General features: G+C 39.3%; 1 protein-coding gene across 1 annotated transcript in view; it reads left to right on the forward strand.

Annotated features, from left to right (window-relative positions):
- Window positions 1-14,670, forward strand: part of TDRD10 (tudor domain containing 10) — a 1,185,287-nt gene that overhangs the window by 965,648 nt on the left and 204,969 nt on the right. Inside the window, exon 11 of the mRNA XM_044079377.1 lies at window positions 4,416-4,564. Within this exon, the coding sequence (XP_043935312.1) occupies window positions 4,416-4,564 (149 nt within the window). The remainder of the gene's footprint in view (window positions 1-4,415; window positions 4,565-14,670) is intronic.

Here is a 14,670-nt window from a genome sequence, read left to right on the forward strand (position 1 = left end):
TACATTTTCAGAACATCCCATCCCTTATTAAGTTAGAACAAATGCACCAAACTATGTACATGCTTAATAAATGAGGTTTAACCCTGTAGATAGGAACAGTTGCCCCATATCGACAGCTGCACGAGTGCAGGCATTACCTAATGTAAAATTAAAGTTACCCATGCTAAAGTGCACATTACAACTCGTGTGTTTCCAGTAGTAAGGATTCTTGTGTGTTCTTTTCTACTCACTGTTCACACTCCCATGTGTCAAAAACAGCTTGCAATCTTTTTAAAATCATTAACTTTCAGCCCTATAAAAAAGTGTACTGGCTACTTTTTAAATAAAACTAAATTATGCATTGGCCTGTTAAATGCATCAAAGTATTAAGGCTCCTGGAGAAGCTACGCTCTCTTATTCACTTCCCATGATTTCATACATTCGTTTTCACTTATCTGCTTGCCATTGTACCTTTAAGGTTTGCATTTCCCTTGGAAAAGAATGCACAGAACTCTCAATATTAATTGCTTGCACTTGCATTAAGTAGTCAGCAATGAGGGAAAAAAAAGGTCAACAACTTTGCAGATGTATAGTTTTTGTACATTTTATTCGGAACACAATGTAGAGTATTCTCTTGGTCAACTGCCTTCAGCTGCGGACTTCTGGTCTCCCACTGAGAACCTTTGTTAATGGGGAAAAAAAGTATCTTTGGAGATGCAGGAAACTTTCATCATTTTGTCTTTACTTTTCAAGCCTATTTGCTTACAAAAAGCCAAGGACATCGATCCTTGTAAAAACAGTGGAAATTGTCAGTACTACATGTAATATAATCATTACACTTTTACACCCCACCCAGCATTATTTAAGTTAGACTTGCTTCTCTCCAGTCTTACCATGTTAGTGTAAAGCCAATAATTCTTAAAAGTAAAAAAAAAAAAAGTACTGTTGACTTTAATAACTTTATCATATACAGCAGTCACAGAAAAGACCCCTCATTTAAAAACCCGATTGTACACTATACAAAACTGCTTTACAATATAATGCAGTTTATATTATGAAATATTTTTCTAATAAGAACAAAAATTCTTTTACTTATTTTTTTTCCTCTTCATTAGTGACAAAAAGTGGGGTATATGTTTTACAGCCCACGCACAAGTTTGACATGGTCAAGAAAAATCCAATCTTTCTTGGCCACTTTTACTTGTAAGGTCATATTTCACAAATGTGATTGATGCTTTATAGTTTCCCATTATTCATTAATTTACATTGCTTTTCTTTTTTCCTCATCACTTCCATCTCCCAACAGCAGATTTTGGTTCACGTTCAAGGTATTCCTGAGTTTTCTAATCAGTTCATGTATTTTTTCCGTCTCAGGCATCATCCTTTGGAAGAATGGAAAGGTTTTTGCTGGCATAGTCTCATTGAGCTTTATTGTCAGAAGAATGAGGAGACCCCTTCTGCTTGCATGCTCACTTTTTTTCGGATAAACTTTTTCTTCTTAGCTTGTTTTGTGTCTAAAATGTCTTTGATCCTCCAGGAAAAAAAATATTCTGAAGACAGCTAGATACAACAGCTTGAATCTTACACCTGTTTCTCGACGTTTTAAGATTGCGGGGATACATTTGTTTCTCTCTGACAGGTGTACAGGGAATAATCATTTCCCACAAACACACTGCTGTCTTCAGTTTGTAATACTTTTCCTTATTGCCTTAGTTTTTTTGTCAAGATCATTTTTTTCTGCTGGTATGATTGCATCATGCGTTTGCTAATAAGGGTATTGTCTGCTTTCTCATGGCTGGGCTTGGAGCATATGCTCATTATGCCCTTTCAGTTAAAGCCTGGTGTGGAACACCAGTCCAATAGAATGTGTTCGCTTTTTGTAAAATGAATGCAGTCTTCTCTTCCATTTTCTCTGGTTCATCCGAAAATCCCAGTTTTTCTCTGCACACTTCTAACCCTACTATTTTTTGCAAAAGCTCTTCTTGAGAAGCCTCGTACTCGACTAGCCTTTTCTTTATTCCATGCTATATTTTTTGCACTTTTATCAGTTCAGCTGAATAGTTAGTTAACCCCCCCAGCCGATTATTTGAGTTGATGCATTCTTTCAGTTTTGCACTTAGTTTAATCACCTCTGAATGTGTTTGCTTACAATAATTTAGAAGAAAAAATAAATCAATCTGTTGTACCAAAGTTGACACTTCTCTTCACCTTTTCTGACAGGCTGATTTTCTTTCAAGTTCTCCAGATTTCTTCTTTGCTGGCATCTGAGTGTACTGTACTTACTAGCCAGTAACTAAATTTTACCCATATGAACAATTTCACTGGCACTTTTTTCTCAGTTTGTTTTCACATTGGTAGACCTGAAGTTAAGCTGTTGAAGCAGTGTGCAGCCATGTTTGAAGTCTTTGATTGGCTACATTCTTAATAGTGTCATTTAAAAAAGTAAATTTTATAGAAAGAACAAGAGATTGCTAGAAACATAGAAATCACTATTTCATCTATCACTCTGTGATGTTCCCCAGTCTAGCACCTATCAACTCTAGTTTGAGCAAAAAAATAAGTCTGCTTGAAACTGTCGCACAGGCAGGGTTACCAGACGTTCCTATTTGAGCGGGACTGTCCAGAGATCAACAACCCAATTCTGAGTCCCACACTGCCTCTTAAAATCCCGGCAAAAACAGCCTGCTATTCTGCAGTGAACAGATGAGGCTCTGCTTTGTGATTTTTGGTTGGCTCCTATATCTGCATACAAGCCAATCAAAAATCACAAAGCGGAGCCACTTCTGTTTAATGCACAACAGCAAGCAGTTCTGCATGAAAGGCCTTTTTTTTTTTTTTTTTTTTTTTAAGTCTTCACTTAGTGTTAAGGACTTTTTTTTTGTCCCTACCTCTCAGTCATAAATCTGGCAACCCTGAGCACAAATGTAACAAGTGGCTTGCTTCATTTTCAGTACCACCCACAAAGCCCATCAGCCCTGACTGCAGTTACATTATCAGCATTAATTTCTGAATAATGGTATTGCATTAAATCCCATTGGCAATGGCCATTTGCATCCCCTAACACCTTGCACCTAGAACAGTGTTCCCACTTTGCTCCACCTTAGCTAAAGTTTCTGGTTTAGAAATGTGGAATCTTTTTTCGTTGTTTATGCCTTGGTATGTGGAGAAGAGTGTGTGCTGTTTATGGAGTGATTGCACATAATGTGAAGTCTATGTATGAGGCCTGTATAAAATAATTGTTATTTGTGTGAAGAAATAAGGTGCGTTTCCTTTTATGAATGCTTAATTTTGCCAAGGTCATTGTCATGCACCCTCCTTATGCCATTTGTTTTTTTCTTGGCAATAAAGTACGTCATAATTTGTCTAGCTTCAGTTGGCAAGTATTATGTAATAAGTTGAACACGTTGTTTTGTGTTGTGTTTTTTGTTCTGTACTAAGTTTTTACTATAACTGACTGAAACAACTAAAGTCATATAGGGAATTATGCATTGTGTGTGCCCCCCCCCCCCCCCCCCCCCCCACAAACACACACATGCATTACCAGTGCATCATGACTTGCTTATTTGTTTATCTGGACACTTATTAGCAAAGTAATATGCTAGTTAAAATGGTGTACGTTTTGGTGAAGTAAAGTTTCAGAAATGCAATATTTCCATTGTATGATGCTAAGGAAAATCTATTAGTATGTTATTGCCTCATTTTAATTCTAAATGCACATTATATTACTGTTGTAGTCTAGCTGTGCTTAACTTTAATAACAAGCACTTGAAGTAAAATGTAACTGAAAATGTAAACGGGGTTTACTTATTTATTGCTGATGTAGTAAACTCTCGCTTGCTGAAATGGTTTCCTTGTCAGGGTAGTACTTCACTCCTGCTAAGTAATGAGTTGCACTGTAGCTGTGTCACATGTGTGGAAACATGTACCTGATACCAGTATTTGTAGGTCTTGCGTCAGCACTGTGAGCACTATCTTGGCCACAAGGGAGTGGGGAAGATGAGGCATACAAAGAAATTCCTGTCAGTCACCAAGGATGACTTCACCAGAACTACTGGCTAGTTCCCCACATGGCGACATTTAGATTTCCTTTATATTCTTTTCCATGGGTAAGTCTCTGGTCTGATTGGTCGGATGGACCTTTGAGTTTTTAGGACTAAGGAGGCTTCAGAAGTGTCAGAGTGGCAACAATAATTTAAAAAAGCCCTCTGTGATTTTTTTTACCAGTTTGGATTGCCAGTAAAGACACTGGTTTAACATTCTATTAAACTGTAGAAACTGTTATTTTAGAAAGTTCAAATAAAAAGAAATCTGTTTTGCTGTCACTTGAGAAATTTGAAAGATAAGCAACAGTTGGATAAAAATTTATTTACGGTTGTAAACATCACAGTGTGATTGATTTAAATGATATAGTGATACATTGATATATTTTTTTCCAGGAAACTCTTGCTAACATGCACAAGTTGTTCAGTATTTTGGCAGAGGCTGAATCAAAGCGCCCTTTTCTGGCAAAGCATAATGTTAAACGGGGAATGCGTTGCTTGGCTGAGTGTGTGTTGGATGAGAGTGGTGAAGGAGCTTGGAACAGGTAGGTAAAATGTAGCTTCTTGGTAAGGGGTATATTTTTGAACTTCAGCCTGTTGTCTATTTTCTCATGCCTAACCCCCCCCCCCCCCCCCCCACACACACACACACAAAAAAAATTCTGGTATTAAATGTGTTTATTTGGTATGCAGTCTTAAGTTTATTTTTTGGCTAAATAGGATTCCATGTATACATGGTGCATGCATTTGTTTTATGTATTTTCTGTTTTTTTAAATACACAGTGTATGTATATTTGTGTGCGCATATGCATATACAATTTGACACACACATGGATATACACACTTGCACCAAAAAAAAAAAAAATATATATATATATATATATATATATATATGGGTGTGTGTGTGTGTGTGTGTGTGTGTGTGTAATGTATTTCTGCAAAAATATTTGTTTGATTTTAATTTACTTGCTAACTGAATTCAATCTACTTATTTTGTTTATCCTTTTTAGTCGCGATCTGGAACAGTGTGATCAGTCATCCTGCATGTTTTCGGGGGATGGGAGGAACTGGATTGCATTGTGAAAACTTGTGCAGATATGGGGAGAGCATACAAATCTTCACATCCCGGGAGTGAAAGATAGGACTAAACCCCAGACCTTGGAGTTGTGGGGCATAGACCTTGCCACTAAAGCCTGCTGTACTGTATATATGCGTGTAATGTTGGGATTCATCTTGAACCCTAATGGTTTTGGCACCATTTATGCCATGGGTATGGAATTTGGTATGCATATCCTTGTAGTATAGTGTAGTAAGTGGCTAATAGTCATGTGAATCAGAAAGTTCAGAACTATGCTTTATTGGTCAAGGGGCATGTCAGACTGTCACAGGGAGCAGTGGAAAGCATAAACCACAAAAGAAAAGAACGGTGAGCTGAGAAATGTGTGTTTAGCATCTTCGTCCTTTAATAATTGCAGAACCAGGTTCTGAGGAAGTTCTGTAATTATTAAAGGATGAAAGTGCTAAACACACTCTTCTCGGCTCACCATTCTTTTCTTTTGTGGTTTATGGTTCAGTTTTTGATTTACAGCTTTGATGTGGCTTAATGGTGGAAAGTACTGATTTATCATGCAGTGTAAAGAGCAAGATTGGTCAGAATGGTGCTGGGATCAGTACTTTTGGGTTTGCCCTTTGAAAAAGGTTGTGAAAGAATTCAGAAGTTATGACCCCCCTCTGAAAAAAAAAGTACTGTTGGCATTTACTTTTGTGTTATGTTGTCTTGCTTTTAGAGGATGCCTGAGGTCATAAATGTACATATGTAGAAATTTGGCCATGACGACAGGTAATTCCCGTACTCTGGGTTGCTAACAGGTATTTTCCTGAAGGGGTTGAGTGTTGAGTGCGATATTAGAAAGCTAACTTGCATATGTTGGAATGTGCTTTGAGTAAAGAAATATTACCAAAAAAAATCCCAAAAGATTGTAAATATTCTGGAAAAATGGTGACAAGTCAACTCAGAAGATGCTGGAAATAGGTGAATTTCTAAGATGCAGGTGAATGCTCCTGAGTCACTCTGGTCACTAGTTAAGGAGGAGCTGGAGGTGAAGATGTGGACCAGGCAGTAGAGAAGGTGTCAAATACTAGAACTCAGCGAATTGGCTACGCAATGATAATTACAGATGCAGGCAGACAGCATTGGGAAGATAAAATACAAGAACAGCTCACACACAGAAAACATCTTGTGAAATAGTTGCAGCTTCAGCTGCAGAAAACAATTTTTTTTCAAGCTGCTTTCTGTTGAAATGTTTTGTGGTTCTTGTATTTGAGATTGGAGGCCATACTACCAGAATCTGTGTGCGAGAGACCAGGCACTGAAACTGCTAGGTTTACAAGATTAACATATTCAAAACATTTTATACCTGCCAGAAGAAAATGTACGTGATGTGGCTTTTGAAAGATTTCTATAAATGGGTTTAACAGAATGATATGAAATGTCAGGAAACACTGCAGTTAGTTTAAATGCTTAAATTCAAGCATGAATAAAAGCAGAGCTGTGCATTTTTTTTCAGAAATTCTGCTGGAGAAACAAAAGATGTCTTTCTGTTCAGTGTTGCAATATTCTTTATATGTGGGAAGTCCTCCACCCAACGACCTAATGTCCAGCCGGTATACAACAGCTTTTAGCTACTGTAAGTACATGGGATGTTGCACGTATGTACTGACATCATCAGCCATAAAAGGATGTTCGCATGTACAATCCTCAGAACTTTTCTGCCACCATTCGAAATGCTGGATTTGTACATTGGTCTGCTGCCTGATTCTATTTGTTGCTACCAGCTTTCACATAAGTGCCCCTTTGGGGATTTATTTCTTTGCTACTGTCTTTTGTAATTAGTTCATGTTATCCAGGAAGGCAAGTGTGGGTGTGGAAGGCAGATTCCACATAAACATAGCCATGACCTTTGTCTTTTCTGCCTAGGCCCCAATCACAACCACCATTCCTGTTCTGTTTGTCAGGCCTTTGTTCCTAAAATTTTGCATAGCTAGCTTTTGACTTTAAATCTCTATTAGAGAATCAGTGTCTTAAATATCTGTCTAAAGAAGTTATGTAGGGTTCCATGGGTCCTTCGGCAGAGGAAAGTTAGCAAACCTAGGCCTGAGTCCTTTTCGGCTGTGCTTCTTACTTCCAACATATCCCTTGAGGTCAGTGAAGATCCAGTGTTGTGTTTGGAGGTCTGGTCTAGTTCTGCAGTGGGTACCTCACTGGAAGCTGCTAAGGAATCTGACCTAGGCACATTCTCAGAGACTCTGCAGACGTCCGTTTTGGGTGGACAAGGGAAACTGTGGCTCACTGTGCTTGAGGGCCCCAGGGATGTTCCTTCCACTCCTGGTAGGGATCAGCCAGAGACTATTCCGGATGTTAGACCTATGTCGGGTTCCCCGACTTCTCCTCATGCAGAAATGCATGCTAAGAAAAAGCAAAAGACTAGACACTCTCAGGTCTCTTCCACTCCTCCATCTGCCTGAGATGCTTTCTCTTGGGGTTTAATTAAGGCTCTAATGGCTTTGTAGCCTTCCTTTTCTATTCCTGTTCCTCTTTTACATCTTTTCTTATTCAAAGAGTTAGGGAGCAGGTTATGTCTGCTGATAGTGATGACTTTTCCTCTGTTGAAGATCCCTTAGCATACTCTACACAAATTACATCTCCTCTAGAATATGCATTTCCAGAGGAGGAATCTAATGGGGGGGGGTTCTCTGGTAGAAGGGATTTCTTTTGGTGTAACTATTAACAAAATGAGATGAGAGACTTTTTCAAATGGGACTGTTCACAAATTTCTGAAATGCAAAAAAAGCTATATGACCTTTTGCAAATGGAAGTTCCTTGTCCTTCTACTGTGTCTCCAGTCCTGCCAGCTGTTCTGGATGCTTTTGCTTCCTCTTCTAAGATCCCTGATTCTCAGGCTCCTGCCCTCAAGAGGCCATACAAATTCTACAAGGTGCGTGTTGATTGCAAGTTCCTCTATAAGTGTTCTTCAGCTGATCCAGCTGTTGTTTCCATAGCTTCTGGTAAGTCTTCCTAGTTGTCTCCTCCTAAACTTCTTCCATCTGTTAAGGAGAGCACATTTCTGGAGAAATTTGGTAAAAAAGTTTACACTTCTTCCACTTTAGCAGTCAGAGCAATGAATTACCAAACTCGTATGTCTAGGTATTCCTTGGCTCTACTTTGCCAGGCTTCACAAGCTCTTATTCAATTACCAGACTCTGAGATTAAAAGTCAGGTTTTGTCTGTTTTGACAGCTCCTTCATAAATAGCTAGACATTCCATTAAGTGCAGCTGTGATGCTGTTGAGGCGTCATCCAGAGCTGCTGCATCTGGTTCTGTACATATGAGACATTCTTGGTTGAGGCTTCAACCATTGCCAGATGACATTAAAACAAAATTGCTAGATGCTCCTTTGGATAATTCAGCTGTTTTGGCTCTGCAGCTGCAGACTTAGTCTCTGCAAGAGAAAGGAAAGGAACTTCAAGATTTGAAGCATTTGTTCATTTCTCCTGTTTCTAAGTTCCATTTTCCTGCTAAGACGTCTTTTGTTAGACCAGTTTGCTCGTCTGCTGCGTCTGCTTCCAGGCCTACAAATTCTGTTAGGTCTCCATAATCTACATCTACTGCTTCTGTTCCTTCCACCCAGCAGCCCTTTCAAACCAGGCCCAGCTCTCTGTGACTACCAGCAGTCTCTTCCAGTTTTTACCCTTCTACCTCTTCATCTATCTTTTTCTCTTCCAGCTTGAGCAAGGATCACTCAGGATTCCTGGGTTCTGTCTATTATCCAAGAAGGATAATTCATGACTTGGAAAATTATCTCTTCTTTCATGGGAATTCCACAGCCCAATTCAAGTCAACTGAATTTGTTTCCAGAGGGTCTATCTCAGCTACACTGTCAAGGCACAATTCAGCACATGCCAATGGATTGGAGAGGCAGAGGGTTTTACTCAAGGATGTGTCTGGTTCCCAGAAAGGATGGTCCTTTGAGACCAATCCTAGATCTTTCACACTTAAACACTTTTCTAGAAGTGCCATCTATCCACATGCTGTTTTTACGAACTCTTGTTTCCTCTGATTTCAACTCTGTCTTGCTTGGCTTCTCTAGACATCAGAGATGCTTATCTACATACTCCTATCCATCTTCTGTACAAGAAATTTCACGTTTCTCTGTGGGTTCTTTGCACTTTCAGTTCTTTGCCTTGCCCTTTGGGCTTTTCACTGCCCCAAGGGTATTCACAAAGTGCTTGGCCCTGTGATTGCCTTCTTGAGAGTCAGGGGTATCCAGGTATAACCATAACTGGATGATGATCTTTTCCTGGCTGCTCTGTCAGACCAGTTGTCTCAAAACTTGCAGGTGCCCATTCATCTCCTTCAGAGTCTGGGGTTCACCATAAATTTCAAAAACTCCTTTCTGACTCCATCATAGGATCACATCGTTCCTAGGGTGCAGGTTCAGTACAGACCTTATGATTGTGTTTCTTCTTATGGATGAGGTTCAGTCTCTTTGTCTTTCTGGAAAACCTTCTGCCTCTCCCCTCCATTACAGCCATGGAGTTTCTAAGACTTCTTGGGTTCATGGCTTCCACAATTCCCATGCTGCCCTTTACAAAACTCCAACGAGGAAATTGCAGTGGTTCCAGTGCTCACCCTCTAGAGTTTGTGATTCCTCTCCTCCCCTGACTAAAAACAGAGCTTCTTTGGTGTATTCAACAGCTTATAACTGCCCCAGACATCTCGCATCTGTTCACAGATGTCTTAGACACAGGGTGGGCATCAATATTTGTTTTGAAGAAGGTTGAGGGGCTTTGGTCTCCATCTCAAAGGAGAGAGACTATCAACATCAAGGGAATGAGGGCTTTGATTCCGTCTCTAAAGACTTTTCATCCTTTCTTTCAGCCAGGCCGTCTGAAAGTATTTACGGACAACACCATTGTTCTCTGGTATATAAACAAGCAAAGTCTTAACCTTCTTTGCAGGTTTGCTGTCAGGGCATGAGGAACTGGCAATTCAGTACAAGGTAACTCTCCTTGCGGTTTGCATTTCATCTGCTCAAAAAATTGTAGCAGACACCTTAAGCAGCTCCATGACTCAATCCCATGAATGGATGCCTCACAGGGATGTGTTTCTGCACTTGGTCCAGTGGTGGGGTATCCCTGTTCTGGATCTGTTTGCCTTCCCTCTGAACAGACAACATCGTTTCACATCCTCTGCCTTGGAAGGTAGACGCCCTGTCTTTCTCATGGAAGGGGATGTTTCTATATGCATTGCCCCCTTCCCTCTCATTCAGAAAGTTCTGCTGAAGATTAGCAGGACAAACCAAAAATCTTGCTGGTGACTCCCTTTTGGCCTAGACAGCATTGGTTCCCTCTTCTGCATTTAGCCAAGGGCAATCATCACAACTTAACCCTACAGAGTGAACCTACTCACACAAGGCAAGGGATGTCTGCTTCATCCACATTTGTCAACCTTACAGCTGACCCTATGGGCGATCAACTTTTGATTCCTTTCAGGCACTTTTTTTCACAGGATGTACTTGAGGTTCTGCAGGAGACCAGGAAACCCAATACTAGAAAATCTTACTTATCCAGATGGAAGAAGTTTTCCATCTGGTGTCTTTCAAGAAATCTGGATCCATTTTCAATGGTTATTCCAGTAGTTCTTTCTTACTTGTGTGAATTACTTAACAGCAACTTGTCTTACTCATCAGTGAAAGTTCACAAGTTGTCCGGTATTTCTGCATGTCTGCCATTACTCCACTTTAGCATCCATAGTGGAGGTAAAACTTTTTTCTTACAGGCATCGTACATATTAAACCTTCCAGGAAAACAGTTCCACCTTCTTGGGATTAGAACTGTGTCTTAGAGAAGGTTACTGTGGCTCCTTTTGAACCTACAGCCTCAGCTTCTTTAAAGTTTTGTACTTGGAAGACAGTACTTTGTTAGCCTTGACTTCTGCCAGGAAGATTTGGAGATTCAGGCTTTGATGGCTTCCCATCTTTCTTGGTTTTCCACAAGGATAGGGTTTCATTGTGTAGCAGTCCTCCTCTTATGCCTAAGGTGGTGAATGAAGTCTCTTAATCAGTGTATTTAATTGCCCACCTTCTCTTCTCAGTCCTTTAGTGAAAGGATCTTGCATACCTTGGATGTACATAGACAACTTAGCCTTAGTCTTATCTAAATAGAATCTATCAGGAAATCTGATCAGCTCTTTGTTTCTTTCCACCCCAGGGCTCTGGGTCTGCCTGTCTCTAAACAACAGTTTCTTTTTGGATTTCCAAGGCTATTGTGTTTTGCTATAATTTCCATGTTAAGTCTCTTGGTGCACAGCCTGTGCCTATTAGAGCTCATTCCACTAGATCTGCCGCTTCCTCTGGGACATTATTTAAAGGCCTGGATACTGATCCTATTCTGGAGGCTGCTACATGGTGGTCTATGCGCACTTTCACCAAACATTACAAGTTGGACACCATTTCCAAATCAAGAGTAGGGTTTGCTAGAACTATTCTTCATGGCTTTGTTGAAAATTCTTAAGTGCAAAGTTCCTCTGCTCCTTCCTCCTCCCAGGCTTCCTACTAAGCTTGGTATTCTCCCACATGTTAAAAATACTGCAACATTGAATAGAAGGACATAGGATAGTTGTGTAAAATCTTAAGATAACCATAGATGTCCTTCTCTTCTATGTCGCAGTATTCTGTATCGTGTTCCTTCCTTGGATGGCTTATTAGTGTTCCTTAGTTCTGGTGTTTCTTCTGAGGCATTTCATTTCTGAGGATTGTATGTGCGGATGTCCTTTTATGGCTGACATTGTCAGTATATATGTGCGACATCCCACATACTTGCAGTAGATAAAAGCTGTTGTATACTGGCTGGACATCGGGTCGTTGGACAGAGGACTTTCCACATGTAAAGAGTACTGCAACATAGAAGAGAAGGACATCTATCGTTATGGTAAGATTTTACACAACTGTTGTTTATGTAACTTACTTTAATGAAAAATGTCAGTCTTCTATAACCAACAGGACTGATGACACGGGTATTAGGCCACTTAGCACATCAGACTTTCCCAGGTTGCTAGGAACCCCCCTTTTCCATCATGTGTACCACACTTCCCATGTTCTAATTTTTATAGCACTTGGCTAAGAAAAGAAGAAAGAGGATAGAATAGAAGAGACTCTAGATCAAACAGCCCTAAGGTGGGTGGATGGAGGAAGTTGTAAGAGAGGGACAATTTTCAGATCTATCATAAGTAGTTTTGTATTTTATAAGGGCATTTCAGAACTACTTTTATGTTTTTTACCAGTTAAATGTTACTGAAACCACTCTCCCACACAGACAGTGATAAAGTATAGTAAAACGCCTGTATTTGAGTGAAATATTCAATTAAACTGTAGTTTATGTTGCCTGATCACCTTGGATGCCTAAGCAGAGGAAGAAAAAACAGGGGAAAAAAGATATTAGCTGGAAGAAGATAAACTGTCTGTGGGACCAGTGAAGCACGTGATTAGAAACTTGAGAAATAACTCGAACTTGTGAAGAAAGAGAAACTCTATCTCTGCAGAAAAGGATAGATTAAATATATGAGGACATAATGAAGCTCAGTCAAGCTCTGATTGTACTAGATCAAACAGTAAGAGGATGGAGGAAATAGAGGAGACATTTACCTTCTGCAGAGATGAGATCATTGCATCCCAGAAGACTGAAATGGAATTAAAGGAGAAAATAATGGAAATGTAAGTACAGCAAGAAGAATTCATAGAAAAGCTAGCAGATTTGGAGGATAAAGCTGAGAGATACGTTTTGCTAATTTGCTTGAAAAACAGAAAATGACTATCTTTTTATGAGAAAGCAGCTATGCCAATGAACTGATTTTCCAGAGGGAGATGTTTTGATTGAAAGGATGCACAGAAATTAATGTACCTGGAGGAATCTGCAAGGAGAAACCCCAGATCAGTACTAGTGAAGTTGCAGAATTATCCTCTGAATGCCAGGATCCTGTCTAGCCTTTATTGAAAAGGAAAAAAGGTGCATATTGGCGCTAATATTTATGTAGATTATGATTATTCCACATACACCACACACAGAAAAACAAATTCATGCTGGTTAGTAAACTGTGTGAAGAAAGTGCTCCATTGTATAAGTTTAATCAAGTCAGCATGAAAATCTTCTTCCCATGGAGGAACCAAGACATTTTTTGAAGCGGACAAGGCTCTGCAAGAGGTGAGAACTTATGGACAAAACTCGGAGAGAGAAGATTCCTGCAGTCAGGGTGCAAGGTGAAAGGAGGGAAACCCAGCTCAAGAAAAGAGTGCCTGAAAGAATGCCATTGAAGTCTTTTATGTTAAAATAGATGACAGGTGGTCCATGCCTTCTCAAAAAGAATGAGCCACTTTGCCAGTGGATCAGTTACTACTGGTCACTGAGACTGAAACTAAAGAGAGAGATTTGTTAAGCACATATGTCTGTATGCTGTAATGTAAAATCTGTGAAAATGCTGACGATAAAGGGTACCTTTTCTTCCCTTGATGTGATCACTCTATGTTTAGAACTAAGGTAAGAGAGGTTTTCTGCTTAAATCTTTTCAGAAAAGTTTAAAAGTTGGGCCTTTAAAATTTCAATAAGTAAAATGGGTTGGTTCCTATACTTTCAAATTTTATGGGACGCTTTGTACTCCATTCACTCGTTAAGCAGAGACCGACCAAGGGGCATGTTATGTTATGAAGGGGCAGTAGTATTAAACACAGTTTGGTAGGCTGTTGTTGAGGTTACCCAGATGAGGTAAATTGACCTGTCAGTCAGCAGAGAGGAAACCTCTAATTTAGACCGTCCAAGCAATCAACTGTCTGCACAGCAGCTGTGATTCCTTCAAAAGAGCTCTGAGTACTTAAAGGAGGAAATATAAGGAAAAATACCCATGATATGTAGAATTTAAAACTGAGTGATATGAGACAAAAAAAAAAGATAGATGAGTTTTAGTGATACACTGACAGGAATGAGAGTAAAAAAGTTTGAGAAAATTAGTGAGGACTAAGGAAGTGGTGGTTAATAGAATTCTTGTTTAGAGTAGTTAAAAGTTGAACAAAACATTAATTTATCAGGCTGTGGCTGTACATAAAAATAAATAAATGCAGTTGCTTGTAAAGGGGGTGGTGTGTGGAATCCAAATGTTTAGAAAGAAAATGTTTACTGGGAAAAAAACTGGTCTTGCTAGCCAGTGAAAAGTTAGAAAGATTCTAATATATGTCATGAGATTCAGGTGGTAATATTACTGGAGAGAGAGCTGACCAGAGAAGAGTGTAATTTAATATGAAATGGATTTAGGAAAGGTTTATTCAGCAGCAAAATGCATGTGCAAGAAGATGAGTTATGATGCTAATAAACAGAAATGCATGTATGACAAAAAAGAGGAAAAAAGGACCGCTTAGGTAGATTTGTAATGGTAAGAACTTACTGGCAGGGGAAAGAGTTACAGTAGTTGGTGTGTGTGTGTGTGTATGTATTTATGCACGTATATGTGTGTGTGTGTGTGTGTGTGTATATATATATATATATATGTGTGTATATATATATATATATATATATATATGTGTGTATATATATATATATATATATA

The sequence above is a fragment of the Protopterus annectens genome, chromosome 8.part0 (genome assembly GCF_019279795.1).
Source record: "Protopterus annectens isolate FY-2018-M chromosome 8.part0, PAN1.0, whole genome shotgun sequence".
Taxonomy (NCBI): domain Eukaryota; kingdom Metazoa; phylum Chordata; order Ceratodontiformes; family Protopteridae; genus Protopterus; species Protopterus annectens.